We start from the raw sequence: 25,513 nt of genomic DNA on the forward strand, positions 1-25,513 counted from the left end.
TCTCATTAAATTTAGGCCTTGTTTGAACATTTCTCACTAGGCTTCTGACTGCCAGGGGCTTGCTCATCCTCACTCTCTTCCTCACTAAACCTACCTTCAGCCTGCATCTCCATCCTTTTGTGCTGACTTCCCTTTTTAAGTGTCAATTTCTAAAGTTCAATCTCTTTGCTTTTTCTTTCTCTTCTGCTAGAGTTCTTCATTATCTTTCTTTCTCTGTGGCTAAAGCCCTTAATGTGTTTGCTTTTTCTCTCTCTTCTGATTTTAATTGTAATTCAAACTGTTTCATTTCTGCTGCCCTTTCCTTATCTCTCCCCTCTAACTCAAGCTGCTTCATTTACAATCGAATTCTTGCCATCTCTACAGATCCTGGTAGTGTTTCCAGCAAATTTTAATACTGAGCTACTGCTGAATTCATCTCATCTTCCCTCACATTAGGAGGTAAATTCAACCCTAGCTTGTCTATTAATTCCTGCAGTTTGGTCTTATCTGCCTTTTGCAAAACCCCCGAGGTCACTTCTTCCACCACCAGGACCTCCTTGGTGATTGAAAGAGCCATTGCCATCTGAACACGGTTTAAACCAACCAAATCAACACCCGAAATAAAAGACACTAGCAACTACCACTCGCTGTTTAAAACCCGCAAAAAGCCCCCAGTCTGTCATGGACTAGGTCTGACTGTAACTTTGCTATTTGTTTAATGAGGTGTACAGTGGATATTCCTGGAGTACATCAGCTTGGTCGACTGCCAGGGTTTAAACAAACAAAATTTATTTGCAAAATTATAAAATGAACTACAAGGAACAGAAAACAGAATACCCGATAACTTATCCTATCCAAACCCTACCTAATGATGCTGTTCTGAAAATTCTTGCAACAATCCCAGTACACAGATCCCTAAGCACAAACAGCAAACAATGGCACAGGCAGCATACAGTTCAAAATCAGAAGGGCAGAAGGACAGAGAGAAGGCTTCCAGTTTCCCCCATGACTCTACTCCCTCCCGTACTGAACTGAACAGCTCGAGAGCTGGCCACGTCCCCTTGACAAGACCAAGTTTTCAAAAGGTCTTTCAAGCTTTTGATCTGAAGCAGTATTTGTTTGGGGAAACAACAAGGCCCCAGTGAACCATTCAAAGTTCAGGCACGATGGAGCCTGGCCAATTATCCCCTCTCTAAAAAAAACTCAAGGGCAAACTAACTTGTACCAGACCATTACTGTGACAATTGTTGGGGGCTTATAATCCAATCCAATCAAAGTGATCACCCCTTTCTTATTTTTAGTTCATCCATATAGCTAGACAATCACCCAGGAATATTCTGTCTAAGTACAAGTTGAATTCCCTAATCAAAAACATCATTCCCTCACCTCTCTTGTGCACCTTTTTATCCTCCGATAGCATCAACATGCCAAGCATTAAGCTGCCAGTTATCATCCTCCCTCAGCCAAATTTCTGCAAAGGGTATGATATCCCAGTCCCATGTTCCTATCCATACCCTACGTACATCTGCCTTACCTGTCAGTCCTCTTGCGTTGAAATAAATGTGTTTAATTCATTGTTTTTCCTCATAGCCCGCCATGCTCTTGCATGCCTTGTTTATTGAACTTTCTCCCTTTATCTTCTGTATCAGTTCTCAACCTTCTCTCTTTTCTCATTGTTGCTCCCATCCCTGACCCCCATCACGGTTTAAGAAAATGCAGTCAGAGAGGAGAAGGGTATTATTAAGCAGGAGAGGGGTCAGAAGGGATTTACCAGGATGTGGCCAGGTATGGAAGGTTTGAGTTATAAAGAAAGGCTGAAACGTTTTTTCACTGGAGCGTAGGAGGTTGAGAGGTGACCTGATAGAGGTTTATAAAATAATGAGAGGTATAGATAGAGTTGATGGTAGTTGTCTTTTCCCTAAGATGGGGAATTTCAAGACTAGGGGGACATTTTTAAGGAGAAAGTGAGGACTGCAGATGCTGGAGATCAGAGCTGAAAATGTGTTGCTGGAAAAGCGCAGCAGGTCAGGCAGCATTCAAGGAGCAGGAGAGTCGATGTTTCGGGCAATTTTTAAGGTGAGCAGTGAGAAGAGAGAGATTTGAACAAGATATGAGGCAATTTTTTTACACCAAGAGTAGTTTGTGTGTGGACTTCCTGAGAAATGATGGATGTGGGTACAATTACAGCGTTTAAAAGATATTTTGATGGATACGTGAATAGGAAAGGTTTGGAGGGATATGAGCCAAGACCAAGCAGGTGAGACTAACTTAGTTTGGGATTATGTTCAGCATGGACAGGTTAAACCAAAGTGTTTCCATGCTGTATGAATCTATGACTCTGACCAATCAGAAAGAGGCTGGCAAGAAGTCAGGAAAGCTCCAGAGTGCATTGCGATCCGGAACAGATTAGTGTTGGATCACCACATTTATTTCTGGAGAAGGTGGGACGTACAAGTGTTCTGGTTTTCTGAAGGTATTGCTGAATGTGATGGTGGGATTTAAAACTAATTTTTGCAGGGGTCTGGGATACTAAATGGAAGTTCAGTAAAGGTTGATGTACTGAAAAGTATTGAAGAACCCACCATTGCAATGCAGAAATTCGTGCAAATATATTCAAGTTAGTGCAGAATGGAGTGTGGCAAAGATGGATGGTATTTTTTAATGCAAGGAGTCTTGTGAGTAAGGCAGAGGAGTTGTGCGTGTTTATTAATGTATGAGGATCTAATATCATTGCTATCACAGAGATGGTTGTGGTTGAGGAAAGAACATGATTGTCAGCACAATATTCTGGGTTATAGAATCTTCAGGTGAGATAGGGGAGATGGGTGAGGGTGTAAAAGAGCTGGTGTCACCACATTGATCAGGGAGTCAGTTACTCCAGTAAGCAGGAATAATATCTTAAAACAAACACAAACAATGCTGCAGAACACAGAAGGTCTGGCAGAATCAATAGAGAGATAAACAGAGTTAATTAGTTGAGTCCAGTACAGGGCTTCTTCAGAGTTGAAAGTTGTAGGAAAATGGGCCTTTATACTTTTGTCAGAGACAGAGGAGGGTGTAGGGGCCAGAGGACCAGTGCAAAAGACAGGGAGCAGCAGCAGCAAGAGAGAACAGCTCCTTCGGGTGATTGATGGCGGTTGCAGCTGCCATGGTGATCGGTCTTCCTGTGTTTTTTTTGTTTCTGCATGGGAGTCGGTTGGGGCAGGGCCCCATGCAGTCCCAGATCCTTGGCTGGCTCTGGCTCTAGCACTGAGGTCACAGATGAGGCCTGAGCCAGGATCCCGATGACTGGTGGCAGCTTCGCAGGGAGAGCAGTAGGTAGGAGATCAGGCCCATGGCTCCAGCTCAGACATAGAGGCTTGTGGGAGACATGGCAATGGCAGGGGTGGGTCCATAATTAAGAACTCAGAGCCCAATGACAAGACCCTGGAGCCCGTTACAAAGACCCTGGCTGATGTTAAGCAGTGAATGGAGGAGGAGCGGAGGGTATTAAGAAGAAGAGGGAAAGATGAACTCAAAAGCAGTAAAATTTTGCATTAAACTCCGTCTTTCAAGATGACGCTGAATGTGGTGACACATTGCATTTTGCACAAGAGAATACACTTTTTGTTGTATTTTTATATGCAATCATCACTCTTCCAAACCCACTGGTGTTTGTGATTCAGCCAAAAGATCATGCACCTAGCAAAGCTTCTAATGATCCAGCCAGATGGCTAAGCTGATCAGTAAATAACATTTGAAAGCAATGGACGTTTTTCAGTAATTAGCTCTGGATCTCACACTGAGAGAGCCCTATCTAATCATACAATTCAGAATATTGCTTTACCCTATCAATAACCTACTCCAATACAGATGAAGACTTTTTGAATATTAATGTGCTGCTCTTTCAATTGGTGACTTGCTGATAGTCAGAGGCAACAGTGTAGGAACCATACTATTTAATAGTTACTTAACTTTTCCAACTATAGAACTATTACACCTCACTTTAGTAAGCATAGTTATAATTTAGGCGATAACATTTCATGATGGAATGCTAAGAAAGCAATACAGATTTACTTCTCTCTTATAATCTTCTAACTTTAAACATTTGGTTAGAGGTGAGACTGCCAGATCAATGGACAAGCAATCATGTTTTTCCCAAATCCATGTACATTTCATCTTATATAGGGATTACAAAACTGCAGCCACACATTCAAAACTAATTAAAATTTCATTACGTAAAATGAACTCGGGTAGCAGGGGATGACAATTATATTTCTAATATGGGAGAAGACCCGTTCATTTTTAGAAGAAATCTTAGATAGCTTTTCTTTGGCTGAAGTTCAACTTGGTTTGGATTCACTTGGAAGCTATTCCTTTTAAAACCAGCGCTTTGCCCAAACCCTGAGGACAGGGAATGAATGCCCTTTGATCGTAACTGTTCTGAAAACAAATCATTTAACTCAATAGAAATGTTTAGTGTGGAAATTGAATGATTAGCTAAGTAGAGTTACACCTGTTATGAAACACAGTAAGAGGCTGACTTCTGACTCAACAAGAATAATCCATTCATGAGAAGTTGAAGGACTTTTGGCCAAAAGGAGTGTCCTCATTTTACTTCCAATTCTTGTGCAAGTGGAAGAATAGTTCATTGATGTCTGAAAATGGACCGAAGGCATTTATTTCGGTTCTTACTGAATGATAATCGGCCAAACCCTCCACAGGATACGGTGAGTATTTCAACAAAACAAAACAGTAAAAATCCATGTAAGACAATTTCAGATACTGTTGATTTGTAGATTTTGGTCGTTGTGAATTGTAGACTCTCTGTGGACATCTGGCTGTTTCTAACCTGACAGACATTGCTGCTAAATAGAGAACTGCACCATTTTCCGATAGTTGTGGGAGTGCTGACTATACATTTCACTTGAGATCTAGTCTGAGAAAGATTAATGTCTGAGCTTGCCATTTCAATTCTTTCTCCCAGGATACCGCCAATGAACATGGTGCTGTGGGTGATGAGAATGTGGAACGGGGTAACTGGTCTTCGAAGACTGATTACCTGCTCTCAATGATTGGTAATGCAGTGGGTTTTGGGAATGTTTGGAGATTTCCTTACCTGGCTTACAAAAACGGAGGAGGTACGGTAGAGAAATTAAAAATATCGGAGAGTAAGAAAGGCAGAACTAAATGGATCGATTTGTTGACTTATCCTGAAAATTGTAGTTCAGTAAATAACAAATGTTTATTGCACTAAAAATGATATAGTAAATAATGCAGAGTTAAACAATTTCAATGTGAACAGGTAAATTCAATCCCACAGCTAACAAGTTTGACTACTATTTTCTTAGGAAGAGAGAGATATGTCAAGGTAATAGTTTAAAATTAGCAATGTGATGCATCAAATATATGCTATTTATAAACCAAAGTAAATGGTTCATTTATTAATTTGCAATGTATTTTCAGTTGATATTGTTTAGAATGCATGAGCCATCCACCTCAGATATATTTACTGCACAATGTGTGAAATCCTCAGAAGAGCAGGCTCTTCAGACAGGCCCTGTGTTCAGGTTTGTACATTATCATCAAAACTGCTCAAATCAGGGCTCTTCACAACCCACACCATTGGATTGATGGAAACCAAGGACAAATGCATTAAAGAAATGTCATGACATGATTGTGTAAAGTGACCTGAAAAGATATCTGATTGTGTTAGAGAGTGAAATTCACAAAACGGGAATTTGGACATTCGTAGAGATTTCAGGGTAAATTTTAATCCACCCCACACAGTGTAAGCATGGAGTTTCACTTGAAAATTGAAATCCTTTCCGCTATTTTCCAGGTGCATTCCTTATTCCCTATTCTGTCATGCTGGCCCTTGTTGGGATACCATTGTTTTTCTTGGAGTGTTCCTTTGGTCAGTTTGCCAGCCTTGGGCCTGTTGCAGTGTGGAGGGCTGTGCCTATGTTACAAGGTGAATGTTTATTTTATCGATACAGTCACAGCAAATTCGGAAAAGTAATAGTGTTGATTTAATAAATAATAATAAACCTCCCTTATCTGACAAAGGTTAAAGCCAAGCTTGTGAAGTAATGTTGCACTCTGATCTGCCATACACATTATTAGATGTGGTACATGCTGTCTATTGGTTTTTGGCTCATAGTTTGTCAGGTTTTTTTAATAAAAATGATGAATTGAAACCCAGGATTCGGGACCTAACACAGCAGAGTGACATCACTGGTAAGGCATAAGTTCATTGATTGATAATAGCTACTAACATGACTATTATTGGCTACTTTCAGGTTGAAGGTAAATAAGGGAAATATTTAAGGTTACAAATTAAAAGATCAGTTGGAATTTTTTGAAAAAAATTAAATTAAGAACTTTTTAAATAAAATCGAGATGTAGGGCTAGACAATATCTTGTAACTGCATGAAATTGGAGTTGATGGACCCTACTGAGGAGCTGAAAATGTGTTGCTGGAAAAGCGCAGCAGGTCAGGCTGCATCCAAGGAGCAGGAGAATCGACGTTTCGGGCATGAGCCCTTCTTCAGGAATGAGAAGAGTGTGCCAAGCAGGCTAAGATAAAAGGTAGGGAGGAGGGACTTGGGGGAGGGGCGTTGGAAGTGCGATAGATGGAAGGAGGTTAAGGTGAGGGTGATAGGTTGGAGTGGGGGTTGGGGCGGAGAGGTCAGGAAGAAGATTGCAGGTTAGGAAGGTGGTGCTGAGTTCGAGGGTTGGGACTGAGACAAGGTGGGGGAGGGGAAATGAGGAAACTGGAGAAGTCTGAGTTCATCCCTGAGAGGCCACATCGGGTGCAGCGGATGCAGCAAATTATGTGTGTGGAGGTGCAGGTGAATTTGTGGCAGATATGGAAGGATCCCTTGGGGCCTTGAAGGGAAGTAAGGGGGGAGGTGTAGGTGCAAGTTTTGCATTTCTTGCAGTTGCAGGGGAAAGTACTGGGAGTGGAGGTTGGGTTGGTGGGGGGTGTGGACCTGACGAGGGAGTCACGGAGGGAGTGGTCTTTTCGGAACGCTGATAGGGGAGGGGAGGGAAATATATCCCTGGTGGTGGGGTCCGTTTGGAGGTGGCGGAAATGATGACGGATGATATGAGGTTCAATGTGACCACATCTGTGACAAGTGTTGGTTTCTCTTGTGTATGACCTGTCCTTCTTTGTGTGTGGCTGCATCAAGCTGTGTGTAGCTCCTCAGTACACAAACACTAAATCTGACTATGTACTGAGGTTCTACTTGTCCCTGGTGTTGTGAAGGATGGGACTGGTCTTGTTGCTGCAGACTGCTCCAAGGAATTTAACTGTTCCATATCGTCTGTCCTTTGTGAAGAATTTCAAAACACTTTTCACCACAGGTCTATTAGGAAGAGGTCAGTATGTAACATCCTCAAGACCCTGTGGAAAAGGACAGGTTAGTCAGCAGACTGTCAAAGTCATTTCGCAGAATGCCTCATCGCCAGAATTTTCCAACAAGCACCATGACATCACTTGGCTCATGGTGAGAAGGGCAGTACCTGTGAGATTCTTCTCGTACGCCTGGATTGTCTGCGCCACTGCATGTTGCCTACAAATCGGTTTAAGGAGGGGGAGTTTGTGACTGTCTCACATCTCCTGCTGGAATATGCCTTTGCAAAGAGAGACTGGAGAGAGATGCCACAACTGTGTCACTCGCCCATCTCCACTGACTTGCAGCTGTCTGCACTGGACCCGCTGTTATAGGAGTCACCATTCTTCAGGCGCCATCTCATCACTGCTGGGCCCATCTCAATGCTGCCTCCAATACTGGGTAGACTGTTGGGCCCCACAACCAAGAGTTCCCACTCCGGGCCTCCCGTGATTCCAGCCAGGAGTCTCCTGCTCCGCTGATGCCTTGGTGACACCAGGTGTCCCCGCTCTGGGCCTACTGCGAGCCGGAGTGCCTCATTCCACTGACAGGCCAGTCTGCTGGTGTGCCAAGATTCCCACTCCAGCCACCGTCCTCCAATATGCCAGCACTGGCACCTTAAAGAGTCCATCACCTCCGTCTCCGATTGCTGGAGGAGCAGGGGAATGTCCTTGCTACCATCACTGCCACCTCCAATTACCGGAAGGCTGTCACCACTCCGTGTAAAGCCTGCTCTTGTTGCCTCTGACCAACCCACCAAAGAAACGAGAAATGAAAAGAAAAAAATCAAGAGAGAGCAGAAATTAAAAGATTTTTAAAACGTAGATGGAAGTGGATGAGCTCTAGATAAGAGTCTGCATGCAGCCCTGCTACACTGTCGCCATCTTGGAAAATTGAGGGTTTGCAGAGCAAAAATGACCCTGACGAGAGTTATGTCCAGGCCTCCCAGCAGCAGTCAGGATATGGGTCAGAAAATAAATCAGGAGGTAGAAAAGGCATGTAAAAAATGATGCACAATTGCAGTAATCATGGGAGTCTTCAATATACAACTGGACGAGGAAAATCAGGTTGGTAGGGGATCCAATAAAAAAGGGATTTGCAGAATGTCTACGAGGTGATTTGTTGGAGCAACTTGTGATAGAGCCCTCCAGGGGACAGGCAATTCTGGATTTGGTGCTGTGTAATGAGGTAAACTCGATTAAGGAGCTTAAGGTGAATGATCCATCGGGGGCAGTGGCCATAATATGATAAAATTCACCCTTCAGTTTGAAATGGAAGAGCAGGAATCTGGTGTAAGATCTTTACAATTGAGTCAATGCAACCAGAAAGCCATGAGGGAGGGGCTGACCTGAGTTGATTGGAAGGGGACCATAACAGGGAGGACGGTAGAGCAGCAATAGCAGGAGTTTCTGGAGGTAGTTTGAGGGGCAAAACAGAAATTCATCCCAAGGAAGAAGAAACATAGTAAAGGGAGGATGAGGCAACCACGGCAGACAAGGGAAGTCAGGAATAGCATCAAATCAAAAGGAAAAGCATCCAATGTGGTGAAAATTAGTGGGAAGTCTGGAAATTTGGAGGCAGTCAAAAACTAGCAGAGGATACTTACAAAAGCAATAAGGGGGAAGAAGATGAAATCTGACGATAAGCAGATTGTAATATAAAAGAAGATTGCAAGAGTTGCTTTAGATGCATAAAAGGTCAGAAAGAGGTGAGAGTGGACATTGGACCATTAGAAAATGAGGCTGGGGAAGTAGTAATGGGGAACAAAGAAATGGTGAAGAAAGTGAATAGGGACTTTGCATCAGTCTTCACTGGTGGAAGGCACCATTAGTGTGCCAGGATGTCAAGAGTCAGGAGGCAGAGGTGAGTGTAGGGGCCATTCCTGTGGGGAAGGTGCTGGGGAAGCTGCAAGGTCTGTAGATGAGTAATTCAGCTGGGTCAGATGGACTACACCCCAGAATCCTGAAGGTGATAGCTGAGGAGATTGTACAGGCATTGTTGGTGAACATTCAGGAATCACTGGAGTCAAGGAAGTTGCCAGACAACTGGAAAATGGTTAATGTAACATCCCTGTTTGGGAAGGTATGGAGGCAGAAGGGAGGAAACTATAAGCCGGTTAGTCTGACCTTGATCATTTATAAGATTTTACAGTCCATTATTAAGGATGAGATTGTGGAGGGTTTGGAAGTGCATGGTAAAGTAGGGCTGAGTTAGCACAGCTTCATCGAGGGTAGGTCATGTCTGACAAGTTTGTTAGAATTCTTTAAGGTGGTAATGAGCAGGTTAGACGAAGGAGAACCAATGGATGTGATCTATTTGAATTTCCAGAAGGCCTAAAATCAGGAGCCATGTATGAAGCTGCTAAATGGGATAAGAGCCGGTGGTGTTAGGGGCAAGGTCCTGACATGGTTAGATTAGTATGCATATAGGCCCTTTGGCCCAACAAGTCTACACTGACTCTCCAAACAGTAACCCATCCAGACATGGATAGAGGATTGGCTGACTGTCAGAGGGCAGAGATTAGTGATAAATCCACCAGTTCCACAAGGACTGTTGGGACCACAACATTATACATTAACAATCTGGACAAAGGGACTGGGGGCATCGTTGCTACGTTTGCAGTTGTCGCAAAGATTGGTAGAGGGACAGGAAGGGCTGAGGAAGTGGGAAGGCTGCAGAAGTACTTACAGTAGTGAGGAGAGTGGGCAAAGAAATGGCAGATGGAATACAGGATGGGAAATTGTGAGAGTTATGCAATTTGGTAAGAAGAATAGAAACAAAGACTATTTTCAAATTGGGGAAAGGCTTTGGAAAACCGAAACATAAAAGGTAGGAGTTTAGGATTCCCTTAAAGTTAACATGCAGGTTCAGTTGGCAGGTAGGAAGGCAAATACAGCGTTAACATTCATTTCAAGAGGGTTAGGATATAAGAGCAGAGATGTGCTACTGAGGTTCTATAAGGCTCTGGTCAGACGGCATTTGAAATCTATGAAAATGTTTGGACCCCATGTCTCAGAGAGGATGTTCTGGCCTTGGAGTGGTCCAGAGGAGGTTTACAAGAATGATCCCAGGGATGAAGGGATTGTCAAATGAGGAACAGTTAAGGGCTCAAAGGAGCCGAGGAGGATTTACAGAATAATGACATTTACAGAATAATGAAATTTACAGAATAATGAATGGTCTGAATAGAGTAAACCTGGAGAAGATGTTTCCACTAGTAGGAGAGACTGGGACATGAGGGAACAACCTCAAGCTGAAGGGACAACTCATCAGAACTGAGATAAAGAGGAATGTCCACAGCCAGAGGGTGGTGACTCTGTGGAACTCATTGATGCAGCAGGTTGTGAAGGCCAAGTCATTGAGTATACTCAAGACAGAGATAGATAGGTTCTTGGTGGTAAGGGGTGCAAGAGTTATGAGGAGAACTCAAGAGAATGAGGTTCAAAAATATATCAGCCATGACTGAATGGCAGAGCAGACTCAGTGGGATGAATGGCCTAATTCTGCTCCTATATCTTATGACCTTATGGCCTAAGACTGGGCATGTGTGATTATCACCACTCACAATGATAATGGTGTCCTAAAGAATTAGTGAGAGGGCATATAAAGGTGAAGACAAGGAGCATCATTCTTGTAATCTAGACAAAGAATTGTAACATAATTAACATTTCCTGTTTAATACAAAAAGCCTTTGAAATCTTTACTGTTGGACACTGAATGTTGAAGCAGCCAACATAATCGATTAAACAAAACTGATATTTCCCCAAAGGTGTGGTCAGCCACGGCAGTCTCCCTGTTCTGTCCTGTGCTCACTGAAAGAAAATCCAATTTGGTTGAATGACCAGCCAAATGCATGTCAAATACATTATTTTAAATCAATAATTCACAAACCAGACTCCCCTGTTCTTTCTTCTGTTTTCAGGTGTGGGGATTGCTATGATGCTTCTGATTACAATGTCCAACATTTCGTACAACTGCATCGTTGGCTACAGTCTATACTACCTGTTTGCTTCCTTCCAATCACCCCTACCATGGGCAGACTGCTTCAGTTGGTGGGGAGCAGATGAAACATGCAGCAGGACCCCCAAAGGTACAGTGTTAGCTTCTACTGGGGAAAGTGTACACACTGACTGTTCATTGTTCATTCTGTCAGTCTGAGTGAGGGAGAGAGATGAACAATAGTTTCAGTGACCATCCTCATTGTGGCCATACAGCAGAAAGACTCGGATAGAAAGCAGCAGCAGGAATCATGGCACTGAGTCACTGGAATAGCAGGACAGTCAGTCAGAAATAAATAGTGAAACATCAGAATTTAACAGTCTTTCACATGTCTCACGTTTACTTTCACCTTGTCAATAAGTCTGTGTTGTGTTCTTTCTGACTGCGTTCATTGTTTGTATCTCTCTCCATCCCTGTATTGTGTCTCACACTGACTCCCTTCTCTGTCTATTACTGTGTTTTTTGCAGCTATCATTTTCTTAACTTATTCTCTTTCTCTGAGTTTTTCCAAATATCGATCATCTCACATATATTTCTTACACAGTCTGACTCTAAGACACACAGAGTTTTTGTTGCAATTATTTAAATGTCTCATCTCTTTAATTTCATCTCATCTTCCGCAATAACACTATTTAACTCAGGATGTCTCATGTCACTATCAAAGGTTCATGTTGTGTGAATTGACAAAACTTAATGTGAAATCTTGATGTGAGTCAAGTTGAAATTTCTGAAACAGAGGACAAAATACTTCAGCTTTGAAAGAAAATCTACTTTTAAATAAACTGGGATTGTGGGTGTTCCCCTGACCATACTGTACAGACTGGGGCTGTGGGTGATCCTGGACATCAACTACAGTCTGCACAATATGGTGATACATCACCCACAGTCCCAGTCTGTACAATACAGTCAGGGATCACCCACAGTCCCAGTCTGTACAATACTGTCAGGGATCATCCACAGTGCCAGTCTGTACAATACAGTCAGGGATCACCCACAGTCCCAGTCTGTACAATACAGTCAGGGATCACCCACAGTCCCAGTCTGTACAATACAGTCAGGGATCACCCACAGTCCTAGTCTATACAATACAGTCAGGGATACACCTACAGTCCCAGTCTGTACAATACTGTCAGGGATACACCTACAGTCCCAGCTTGTACAATACAGTCAGAGATCATCCACAATCCCAGTCTGTACAATACAGTCAGGGATACACCCACAGTCCTAGTCTGTACAATACAGTCAGGGATCACCTACAGTCCCAGTCTGTACAATACAGTCAGGGATCACTCACAGTCCCAGTCTGTACAATACAGTCAGGAATCACCCACAGTCCCAGAGTGTACAATACTGTCAGGGATCATCCACAGTGCCAGTCTGTACAATACAGTCAGGGATCACTCACAGTCCCAGAGTGTACAATACTGTCAGGGATCATCCACAGTGCCAGTCTGTACAATACAGTCAGGGATCACTCACAGTCCTAGTCTGTACAATACAATCAGGAATCACCCACAGTCCCAGAGTGTACAATAATGTCAGGGATCATCCACACTGCCAGTCTGTACGATACAGTCCGAGATCATCCACAGTCGCAGTCTGTACAATACAGTCAGGGATCACTCACAGTCCCAGAGTGTACAAAACTGTCAGGGATCATCCACACTGCCAGTCTGTACAATACAGTCAGGGATCATCCACAGTGCCAGTCCGTACAATACAGTCAGGGATCACCCACAGTCCCAGCCTATATAATACAGTCAGGGATCACCCACAGTCCCAGCCTGTATAATACAGTCAGGGATACACCCACAGTCGCAGCCTGTACAATACAGTCAGGGATCACCCACAGTCCCAGTCTGTACAATATACTCAGGGATCACCCATAGTCCCAGTCTGTACAATACGGTCAAGAATCACCCACAATACCAGCCTGGACAATACAGTCAGGGATCACCCACAGTCCCAGTCTGTACAATACAGTCAGGGATCACTCACAGTCCCAGAGTGTACAATACTGTCAGGGATCATCCACAGTGCCAGAGTGTACAATACAGTCAGGGATCACCCACAGTCCCAGTCTGTACAATACAGTCAGGGATACACCCACAGTCCCAGTCTGTACAATATTGTCAGGGATCACCGACAGTCCCAGAGTGTACAATGCAGTCAGGGATCATCCACAGTCCTGTATTTTTGCATTGAAGAGCTTCATATCTTTATTCCAAAAAAAAACTCTCGAAATTTTAGGACATTTCCATTATCCAATATTCCAGAAGAATAGAACTCAGTTTTTCTCTGCCTCAGACGAAGTGATGGAAGCTGGTACAATTAAAACATTTAAAAGTTAGCTGGATGTGTATATGAATGTGAAGGGTTGAGATGGATACGGGCCAAATGTTGGCAAATCGGACTAGATTAATTTCGGATATGTTTTTTAGCATGGACAAGTTGGACTGAAAGGTCTGTTCCTGTGCTGTACATCTCTCTGACTCGATGACTCTTGATGTTATTTGTTCCATTTAGTATTTCAAAATCCGTGACGAAGTCATCTTTTTAGTTTTTAATTTATAAAGAATAGAATCATTGTCTGTCTAATACCATACAGTTAGGGACATCTATCAACACCCAGAAGACATGGATTTTCCATTATACACCCACAGAATTCAGTGATGGAAGTCCTTATCTCCATAGGCTAGGACTCATTCAAGTCGCGATCAATTTCCACATCTTCTACTTCAGAATTTGGAATGTTACATCTTGCCAAAAATAATTCAGATATGAAGAAGTTATTTTTGAGCTAAAATTACAATGTAATTTTTGAAAACAGTTGTTTCATCTTATCCTTGAGATTTATGTTATTTGAAATTTCATTTTTACATTGCTAGTTTCTGAAAGTGAATTGATAAGAGTACATTCAACAATGTGGTTCATCTGGGCTCAGAGTAATTATGGATGTCCGTAAGATCATAAGACCATAAGATATAGGAGCAGAATTAAGCCAATTGTCCCATCAGGTATGCTCCACTATTCGATCATCACTGATATGTTTCTCAAACTCATTCTTCTGCCTTCTCCCTGTAATGCTTGATCACCTTACCAATTAAGAACTATTTTATCTCTGCCTTAAATTCACCCAATGACTTGGCCTCCACAGCCCTCTGTAGCAATGAGTTCCATAGATTCATCACTCTCTGGCTGAAGAAATTTCTCCTCACCTCAGTTCAAAAGGGTTATCCCTCCACTCTGAGACTGTGCCCTAGGATCCTGGCCTCTCCTATGCATGGAAACAACTTCTCCACATCTACTCTATCCAGGCCTGTCAGTATTCTTAAAATTTCACTGAGATACACCCTCAAGGAAAGACACAGAGTCCTCAACTGCTCATCATGTGATAAGCCCTTCATCCCCAGGATCATTCTTGTAAACCTCCTCTGAATCTCTTCCAATGCCAGCACATCCTTCCTTAGATACAGGGCACAAAACTGCTCACAATATTCCAAATGAGGCCAGACCAAAGCTTTACACAGACTCTACAGTACATCCCTGTTCTTGAGTTCTAGCTCTCTTGAAGTGAGTTGCATTTGCCTTCATAACTGCCAATGAAACTTGCATGTTAACCTTAAGGGAATCCTGAACCAAGACTCTCAAGACCATGTGTACTTCAGATTTCTGAAGCCTTTCCCCATTTAGAAAATAGTCTATGCTTCTATTCTTCCGACCAAAGTGCACTTCCTCACACTTTTCCACATTGTATTCCATCTGCCACTTCTTTGCCCACTCTCTTAATCTCTGTAAGCCTTCTATAACCTCCTCACTTCCTCACCACTACCTGTCCCTTCACTTAGCTTGTCTCATCTGCAAACTTAGCAACAATGCCCTTAGCTCCTTCATCCAGATTGTTAATGTATAATGTGAAGGTCCCAACACTGATACCTGCAGAACTCCACTAGTCACCGTCTGCAATACCCAAAAAAGCCCCTTTATCACCACTCTCTATCTTCTGCCAGGCAGCCAATCCTCTATCCATGCCAGTACTATGCCCCAAATGCCATGTGCTCTTATCTTATTTAACAGCATCCTGCTTCAGTCACCAATCAGCTCAAAGGCTTTTAAAATTAAATGCATCATAAACAAAATATAAATGCATTCTTTTTGTGTGTAACCACAGCTAGAGAAGGAGATCTTCTTTATGAAAATCCTCCACCTCACTAAGAAAGCTTCAGTACAATCAATAATTAACAATCTGCTCTGAAAACCCTGCACATGGCTTCACAGCTGTGACACCCTGCCCCCAACTTCCTCTGGAAATGTGATATCACCCCCAGTTCTCTGCCGATATGAAACTTGACCCCACCCTCCCATTCACTGTTACCATTGGACTCCATCCCCCTCCACCAATGTTGTTGCTACTGGAACCGACCAACAAGACTGCTCCCTTCCCCCCAAAAATTCTCCTATCATCCTCAAGTTACCCTCAACACTGGACTATTTAGCAAACTCCATTGGTATCCTGCACCATGGCATCGTACCCACTTGGCACCCTACACCTCCTCAGCTGGCACCTTATCCACCTGGCAACCTGTCACCCTGCTCCTATCCACATGGAATTTTACATAGCTCTCGATTTGCATATCTGCACCCTACCTACATGCACCCTATTTAGCTGGCACCCTTTTCCTATCAGTTTAGCACCTTCCCTTCCCTGCACCCTAACACACATTTATGTTATGAACTTCCTGTTTGACAGCAGCTGTCAGGAACATTAAAATGTGAGAAGACAGCAGTTGTGAAAAGGGGTTTTGCTTTCCCCTGGCAGGCTCTGTGCTGTGAAAGCACTGTCAGATTGAAAATGTGGCTCCCCATTTCTGAGAGAGCCCTGAGTTGAATCTACCGCTCAGAACTGTGGAGCTCCATTCATTCATTTTGTAAAACAAGGAGTGGTGTAGCAAGGTATGTGAGACTCTCCTTCCCTGGATAATCCAGCCCATTATAATCCTTAAAGTCTTCTCCAATAACTACTAGTGAATACTTTTGAAGTAACTTTTTATATACAGTACCATTTTAATTTGGTTTTCTAATTACTTTTATGCAGACTTTTATCCAACAAGAGATTAAGCAGATTGAGCACCAGAGCAGGACTGTGCTGAACGTGAGTGCACGGACTGTACCTCTGTGTTCTGATCTATGCATAACCTTACCCATGTAATCAAAAGGATTAACTAATTCAGTCAGAGTGAAACAGTGACCCTGGTTATATTGAAATGGGATGCAAAATTGATGTATAATACTGAAACATATTTTCCAGAGACTCTCTGCAATCTCACTCTGAGTGATGGATATTTTGAAATCGTTAATATAACACAGCTGCAGGAAAACAATGGATCTTGTCCAAATGGATCAGAAATCTCCAATCCTCACCAGGGCCCGAGTGAGCAATACTGGGAGTAAGTACCTTGCTGCAGATAGCTGCACCACTAACCTACACAGTTGGGCCAGTAACTCCTCTTGGGTTGGTTAGTTTGTTTATATGTGTTTAATGAGAGAGAAGCTGTTTCATTTTGATTGAGGTATTATTTACATTGCACACTTGTTACAAAATGGCATCATGGAAAGGAAACTTTTACTATTTAATATTCCTCTGGTTTCTAAGCATTGTAACTTTGACAATATTTATAAAGCAAAACACTTTTCTTTGTTTTCTTGCTCTTCAAGGATAATATTCATGACCAGAATTCTTAAACATGAAATGGTTAGAATCATGTGTGACTGATGTTCATTTCTCTGCTTTTAATTGTAATAAGTTATTACTTTAACACACAGTCCTGGGATTGGATTTAGATTAACTGTCTGGAGGTAGATACCATGTGTAGGAAGATGAAGGAGCTGAATTCATTGGAAGACATAGTGACTAAACCAGATAGGTTTCACAGTGCATTGTGAAGCAGTCAGTGAAACATTGTCAGAAACTCTTTCACATCAAATCAGCTCTGCAGGGAATCTCATCAACTTGTTTGAACAAAGCTTTACATTGAAAAATATCAATACACACGAGGAAAAAAATGTCATACAGAATATCAAACTTCACATTTATTTCTGAGTGCAAGAATCAAAGCTTCTATAAATCAAAAATTAATTTAGATATTACACAACTCTGTTTGTTAAATACATTGATGCACTATGTCTAAAAACATCTGTGTGTAATGAAGAGTGTCCTAACTTACTACATGTTTTTGTTCTTATTTTCTGTAGTAAAGCAGTTTTACGCCGTTCCAGTTCAATGGATGAGACTGGGGAGGTAATCTGGTATTTAGCCCTCTGTCTGCTTCTTGCCTGGCTAATAGTTGGGACAGCATTATCAAAAGGAATCAAATCTTCAGGAAAGGTAAATGATTGGTGATAAATAGAGTTAAAACTCGTGACAAAGTAACAGTAAAGCTAGAAACGATAAATAATTTGTGAAGTGTCTGGTTTATCTCCCAGGTGATGTTAACAGTGTCTCTATGGAAAATGAGAGATTCATAATTCATCAACACTTCAGGCCTGAGGGAGATCTGAAGAACGTTCTCCTGAGGGAAAGAACAGCAACTTCCCCAAACCCCCGCAATGTGTCCCTCATTCTAAGGGTTCACTCACTGACACTGGAATTCTGGGTGAATTTCCAATTGCTGTGGAAGGCTGAGGAAGGATTGGGGGTTGGGGGGGAGTGAGGGAGGGGGGGTGTGGTGGCGGTGATGGGGAAGGATAGGATCAGGGTTTCATTTGAGTGAAATGAGATTTGTCTGGACATGAGAATGGGACTGAGACCTGAGGAACAATCATTAGGTGAAAACAATAAAATGCTGGTAATGCTCAACAGCTTGTGAAGCACCTGTCAAGACAAACCGAGCTAATCTTTCACTTCCATGGACTTTCATCTGACCGAGAGAAATAAATAGCAGTTTAAGAGGTTTCTTAAGACAATGGACATGGGGAATATGGTTCGGTGAGTAAAAGGAAGATTCTGTGATAGGTTGGAGGACAACAGAGGTTAACTAACAAAGCTCTGACCTTCATCCCCGTTGTATTGTTGGATAGGTTCCAAACCAAAGAGCAAATGTAATTTTAAGGCTGTTAGAAGAATCACAACATGTGACATTCCAGTGTAATGTGCCTTTAGTAGTTATTAATGTTGAAGGAATATGTTGTAACAGCTGTGTAGCAGTTACTGTGGGTGGAATCTGTTAGTGACATGAGCAGCCTGTGCTAAGGTGAGATTTAATGCAGAATCAGGTGAGAAATCTCATAAGGTCCAACTTGACGTCAGGAACAACTTGCTGTGTCTTTTATGTACCTACCCAGTGAGGAGGTGAGCTTCTTGGGTAAGAATTACCTTTAACTGATTCTTTTCATTGTGTAATTTCTGTTATTATGTCTGAAGACCTGTGTCCCCTTAAGAAGGGTTCGAGATCGGTCAAAGGAATCGACAAATGCGGTTTATTCAAAAAACAAAGGTCATTAGTTGATTCAGTTAAGGTACCTTGATGCAATTCTATCCAGCAACACAGAGATTGAAGCTTCTGTGTTCTGGGGAAAAGTTGCGCAATTACATTTGAAAATTACACATTATTTACATGTTTTTAAAGAAATAGTACAGTCTTAATTGCAAGAAAGACCAATCACATATGATTTACAGCGAATTAATCTAATGATATTTTCTGGGAAAGGGTTCTTAACTACAAAAAAATGTCCAATCAATTGTAATATGGTGATATGATTGAAGACAGGCTAATCCAATGGTATTTCCTTTAAGAAGGATATCTAATTTACGTAAATTGTCATGCCATGTATTAGTTCAACGTTTGTTCAAATGGTCAATTAATGTATCAGTGTTTATCTTATGAAAACTCTATTGTCCTCATCTTTCAACTGCAAGTTAATTCTGCAAATCAGCAGTATGTTCAGCAGTATGATTCACAGGCCATTTTATAGTATTCTTTTAAATCGAGAAACCATTTTGTTGTAATAAAAATCTTCATATTTTGTTGCCTAAATTCAAATTTTAGATCCTCATGTCTATAGGTTTAGCAGTGTTTAAATAAGCACATTATAACAATGTATCACAAAACAAAGTCTCAACATGCAAACCCTGTGAACTAGATGAAAACGTAATCCTTGCGTACATCTTCCATGTTACTATTCCTCTTCAGTTTGTCATCTGTTCCCTTCGATGCATTGATGAGAATCCATTTAATTTGCCATTTGGTTGGATAATATTGTCTTTATTCCAAGGTGAATGATGTATAAAAGTAGGCAAAACTTGCTACAAAGGTACAGCAGCTACTGTTTTGGTCTCCTTAGTTAGGGGGTATATTTGTATTGGAGAAAGTTCAGTGAACGTCTTTGTATTAATTCTTTTGAAAATATAAGTTTGAGCCTGTACTCACAGGAATTTAGGAGACCGAGAAATGATCTTCAAAGATTTCGAATGGTCTTAGAAAGCTTGACTTTCTCAGAGAATCTCGAACAGGGAGCACAGTTACAAAATAAGGTTCTCCAAATGAGGTAGAGATGAAGTGGAATTTTTAATCTTTCAAATACTCTTCCTCCGAAAGCAGTAGAGGTCAGATCATTGAATATATGCAAGGCAGAGTTTGACAAATTGTTGATGTACAAGAGAGTCAAAGGTTCTGGAGAGGGCAAGTGTCAGGGTGATCAGGCAGAATCTTATTGCATGGTGGGGCCACATGGCCTTGTACTGCTTCAAGGTTTTATTTTCTTCTGTTGTACCAGTAATACAGGAAAATCTAACAAGGTGCTCTCCATGCTCAGGTGGTTTATTTCACTGCGACATTCCCTTACGTGGTTCTGACCATACTCCTGATCCGAGGGGTTACCCTGGAGGGAGCTTCTAAAGGAATTGAATTCTACATCGGAAGCCAGTCAGACTTCTCCAGACTGGCTGATGCTGAGGTAAATACAGCAATATGAATGATTGAGTCTCATTAGTATTTTTAGTTGAATCGATTCGTGCCTCAGCACATTTACTTTGTTAGCTTGTCATCATTGATTTAAACTGAAAATGTGTTGCTGGGAAAGCGCAGCAGGTCAGGCAGCATCCAAGGAGCAGGAGAATCGACATTCCTGAAGAAGGGCTCATGCCCGAATCGTCGATTCTCCTGCTCCTTGGATGCTGCCTGACCTGCTGCACTTTTCCAGCAACACATTTTCAGCTCTGATCTGCAGCATCTGCAGTCCTCACTTTCATCATTGATTTAAAATCAGTGTATTGCTTTTGAGTCCTTAATTCAATTCTTGGAAATTTTTAACAAAGCTTGTGATGAATTCAAAGAGTCAGTTTAAGGTCTATATCATCCTGCCATTAACAGGAAAGAAGGTCAGGGCATCAGCTATGATGGACGAGAGGATCGAAATTGATGAGGAATTATGATAGGGATTGGGATGCAATAGAATTCTTCCTTCATGCCTCCTCCTTTCTGAAATCTTGGAAATGATTCAGGAGTTTCAGGTGAAATACCTCATTGACCTACAAAGCAAATACTGACCCACATTTTGCTGTATCAGGGCAATAGAAAGAGCCACTCTTGATGAGCCTTGTCCTTATCCATTCTATGTCAATGATATTTGGTGCTGCAAGTATCTGGAAGTGGGAGATGGAAATGAAAGAACATTGTCTATATCTGAAATCTACATTGGAGTGAACATTGGAAAGCAACTGATTATATCTTGAACCAGTCAGATTATCGTACTTGGAATATAACAATGCAAGGACTGAGACAGAAAAGGAAGTGTAAGTTTGAGTGGGTGACTTCCAAGCTGTGATTCCATTCTTCCAGTAGGTAGTTTAAGTGCCAGAAATTGTGACTGGCAGTAAGTAAATGCTTGGCATGTCATTAAAAGGCTATTTCAATGTCATGTTTCTTGAAACAAATCTCCGAGGTGATTCAGTCAACAGCATAAGGACAGAAACATCATGGAGCCCAGTGAATGCAAATAGGCAGACGAGGCAATACCACATTTGTGAAGCTGACAGTGTCCTCATGCATACTGGATAATGATGGCTGGAATTTTGTATTCAGTCCAAAGATACAGCAGTCTTTGTGAATAGACAATGGTGAACACTATTTATTGCTTAATTTTTCTGACAGGAATTGGATTTTGATTTAAATCATTTAACCATTGTTTACATAATCCTAGAAATTACAGTGTAATTTTACTGGTTCCTGTTGATATTAAGCTACTGTGATATTATTACAATATGAAAGTGATCATTATTTATGGTAAAAGGTGTTCTTTGTTGTTACTTTCACGAAAAGAATGGAATTAACTATGGTCAGTACAATACTGCAAGTGAGTCAGTCACTGAAAACCATGGCTGGTGAAAGAGTATACAGTCACGTCTTCGAGAGTGCAATAGTCACGTTCCGTGTGACCCTGCGCTATGCAAGAATCACGCAATACAAGGAGCAACTTACAGTGTTGCCGATGTAATCGTGTTCTAGCCAACATACTTTTTTGAATTTTTGCACTTTAGAAAAGCGTCCCCAATCGTCAATCACGGAACAGGTAATTTGTGTTAATGAAACGTTCATTGTACCAGAAAGACCTGTGTCAGATATCCCAGAGGAAATTTAGCTGTAAATAATCGACTGTAGTGATGACTGTTCTGTTTAAGAAGAGTTACTGTTGACCAGAGGGAGCTACTTTGCTCAGTTCACCATGGATTAACCACATGAGTTCTCATTATCTTCACATTAATGTCGTTTATCTGTTGTACATGTTTGTGTTTCATTTCCCTCCAGACATCTATTCTATTTTGTATTTACCAGGTCTGGAAAGATGCTGCGACTCAAATTTTCTTTTTCTATCTCAGTGGGTTGGGGCACTTTAGTAGCATTGTCGTCTTACAACAAGTTCCACAATAACTGCTACAGAGATACCATCATTGTCTGTGTTGTTAATTGTGCTTCGAGTGTGTTTGCTGGATTTGGCATTTTCTTCATCCTGGGACACATGGCTCACAGACAAGATAAGCCCGTTTCAGAGGTTGCCCAGTCAGGTAAACTAGAGCTGTTAAAATTGTCAAGGGTCAGACAGCTTTAATGTTCTCTCTGAAGTGATTCAACCCAACATTCCAGTGATTCCAGTGTCCAGACACAATAATCAATCCTCAGATACAAACTGATAGCCAGGCTCTGAAGACACATTGCCATGATGTTTGGTTTATACTGGACAGGGATTGGAGCTGAATAATGCAATGGTATGCCCGGAGTTGAACCCTAGCTCTTAAAAGTGAGCTTTTGAAAGAATCACAGAATAGTCAATTTCAAAAGCACTCAGTTAACATTATAATCCGCTGTAAGATTTGCTATTTACCTTAGAATTACATTTCATATGAGCCACATTTTATATTTAAGAAGTAAATTTTGAATGAATTCCATAATATTGTGCTTTTAGGTGAATCAGAGACAGTTTTTATTTATTGACGATTAGTTACTGATCATATTATGTGCTCAAATATTCAATTTGACAGTAGTACATTTTAAAAAAATGTTTAATATGAAGAGCAAGAAACATGGAAATGATCTGTGCTAGGCCACTTCTATCAGTTGATGATGCTGTGATAAGTAATTAATGACCAGGTAAAGTTACAATAAAACACAGTTCACTCATTCTGATTACTCCAATAGTCTGAGCACTGAGTGGTTTGACAGCCTGAACCGAGGCAGGAACATAGGAACAGGGGTAGGCCACTCAGTCTGAGTAGTTTGCCTCACTACTCCATGTAATAATGAAGGATCAAACATTTCAATATTTTTTACTCATTCCATTCCCTGACCTTGTACACCACTGAGAATCAGAAATATAATAATCTCAATCATAAATTACTCAAATCTTGACCTCCACAGCCCTCTGTGCTGGACAATTCCAATGTTTCACAACACTCTGAATAAACTAATTTCTTGTCAGCTTGGCCCTCAGTGGCATCCCCCTTAGTTTTAAATTATGGCCGCTGGTTTTAGATTCTGCAGACAGAGGAAATATCTTACCTGCAGCTACTCTGTTGTTCTCTTTAACTACGTTGTAAGTTTCAATGCAATTGCCTCTCATTCTACGAAACTCTAGAGAATAAGGCCCAGTTTCCCAATCTTTCTTCATCGGACAGTTCTACCATTCCAGGAGCAAGTCTTGCACTCCCTCTATGCAATGACATCTTTCCTGAGGAAAAATGACCAAACTGTGCACAGTTTCCAGGTGTGGCCTAACCAAGCTGCTATACAACTGAAATAAGACTTCATTATCCCTGTACTCAAATCCTCTTGCAATAAAGGATGACATTCCATGAGGCTTCCTAATAGCTTGCTGCACACACATGTTAATCCTCAGTGACTTAGCACCAAGAGACTGAGGTCTCTTTGTACAACTACACTTTACAATCCCCAACCATTTAAGAAACACTCTAAATTATCCGTTCAATTATTTCTCCCCATTCCCTACTCTCCAACATTATTCCCTGTTTTAAAATGCCAGTTTCTCCAATATATTAGAGAGATTCTTTTTTGCTTAGATTGCAAATGTCACTCTGAATTCAGTGTTCACTGCTTCTAAATATTATAATTTCTGAATTGAAAGTGATTAGTATTACAAATATATAAGAACTAATGTTTTTTATTGTAACACATATCCGCACAACTTTGGTGACATGAATAGTTTTGCAAATGGTGGCTAATATTGGCAACTGTAATAAATGAAATGAAATGAATGTAAACAACAAGTTAATAGCAACGTTCATTATGTCATTTCAATTCTATTCACTGTTCAGGTTTCGGTTTGGTCTTCATTGCCTACCAGAGGCCCTTGCACAGTTACCGTGGGCACCATTATGGTCTGTTTCATTTTTCTTCATGCTGCTCACTCTGGGAGTTGACACACAGTTTGCAGGTTTAGGTAAAAATGGCATTGCATCACTTAAAAAAATCATTTCTTTTGAAGAAATTATGACAGTGTTGGGCAAAAAAGTGCTGTTGGTGATGTTAGTGGACAAACGCATAACATTTCTTTGTAGCAATTGTTCCCTTATTGTCTGAAAGAAGAATGCAGCTCTTAGTCTTAAATGATTAGCACCTGCATCAAAATAAAAATTGGGGAAAAGTTGCATCGGCATCCAAATGATTTCACAATACAATTTGCACTAACAGCGATGGTGAAGGAAGGCATCATAAAGATCAAAATGTGAGTTGGAGTAAATGAGAGAGATGAGGTTCAGTGTTTATTAGTAAGTAAGAACGGAGAGTGTATGAGCAAATATTAAAAGAGAAAGACAAACCAGTAGAACTTATTAACGAAAGCATGCAGCATTCAGAGTTAAGTTGATGAGCTGACAACACAAATAGAGACCAGTCACATCACCTGGTGAAGATTATTGAAATGTGGTTGCAGGAAGATCAGTACTGGGAGTGAAATGTCCTAGGGTAATGAGTATTCCAAAGGGATAGGCAAGTAGGAATAGGAGGTGGAGCTGTTTTATTGGTTAATGGAGATATCAAGGTGCATTAAGAAATGATATTGGCACAACGAACCAAGATGTTGAATCAATCTGAGTGGAAATAAAAGGCAAGGGAAGAAACCCCTTGGTAGGAACAATTTACAGACTCTCAAACAATACTTCCAAAGGAGGGCTAAGTATAAATGAGGCAGTAATGAGGGCTTATGAGCCAGCCATAACAGAAATTATGGGTGATTTGTACATAGATATTGATTGGATTCATCAACTTGTCAAGGGTAGTATTGAAGGAAGATTCATAGAGTGTCTGAGGGATTCTTTCTGATGGCAACGTGTCATGGAACCAACTGGCTGCTTCACATTTGGTATTGTGTAATGAGGAAGGATTGGTAATGATCATGTAGTTAAGGATCATCTTGTAGGGTGTGATCACAACCTTCTATAGTTTCAAATTCAGATGGCAAGAGTGAAGACAGAGTCATATACAGGAGTTTTAATGTTGGCCAAAAGTCATTATACAGGCCTGAGAAAGCAGTTGGCCCTGGGGGACTGAGGAAAAATATTAAAGGAGCAGGACATTTGAAAAATGGTGGCAAATGCTCAATGAGTTACTAAATACCTGTTAATTAAAGTATATTCCTGAGAGGAAAAG

The 25,513-nt window shown here is 41.3% G+C and overlaps 1 protein-coding gene across 1 annotated transcript in view; it reads left to right on the forward strand.

Annotated features, from left to right (window-relative positions):
* Positions 1-4,622: 4,622 nt before the first annotated feature.
* Positions 4,623-25,513, forward strand: part of LOC132819996 (sodium- and chloride-dependent neutral and basic amino acid transporter B(0+)-like) — an 82,509-nt gene continuing 61,618 nt past the window's right edge. Inside the window, exons 1-5 of the mRNA XM_060831927.1 lie at positions 4,623-4,688; positions 4,946-5,099; positions 5,801-5,932; positions 11,281-11,390; positions 16,453-16,509. Coding sequence (XP_060687910.1) covers positions 4,623-4,688; positions 4,946-5,099; positions 5,801-5,932; positions 11,281-11,390; positions 16,453-16,509 — 519 coding nt within the window. The remainder of the gene's footprint in view (positions 4,689-4,945; positions 5,100-5,800; positions 5,933-11,280; positions 11,391-16,452; positions 16,510-25,513) is intronic.

Source organism: Hemiscyllium ocellatum, chromosome 11 (genome assembly GCF_020745735.1).
Source record: "Hemiscyllium ocellatum isolate sHemOce1 chromosome 11, sHemOce1.pat.X.cur, whole genome shotgun sequence".
Classification (NCBI taxonomy): domain Eukaryota; kingdom Metazoa; phylum Chordata; class Chondrichthyes; order Orectolobiformes; family Hemiscylliidae; genus Hemiscyllium; species Hemiscyllium ocellatum.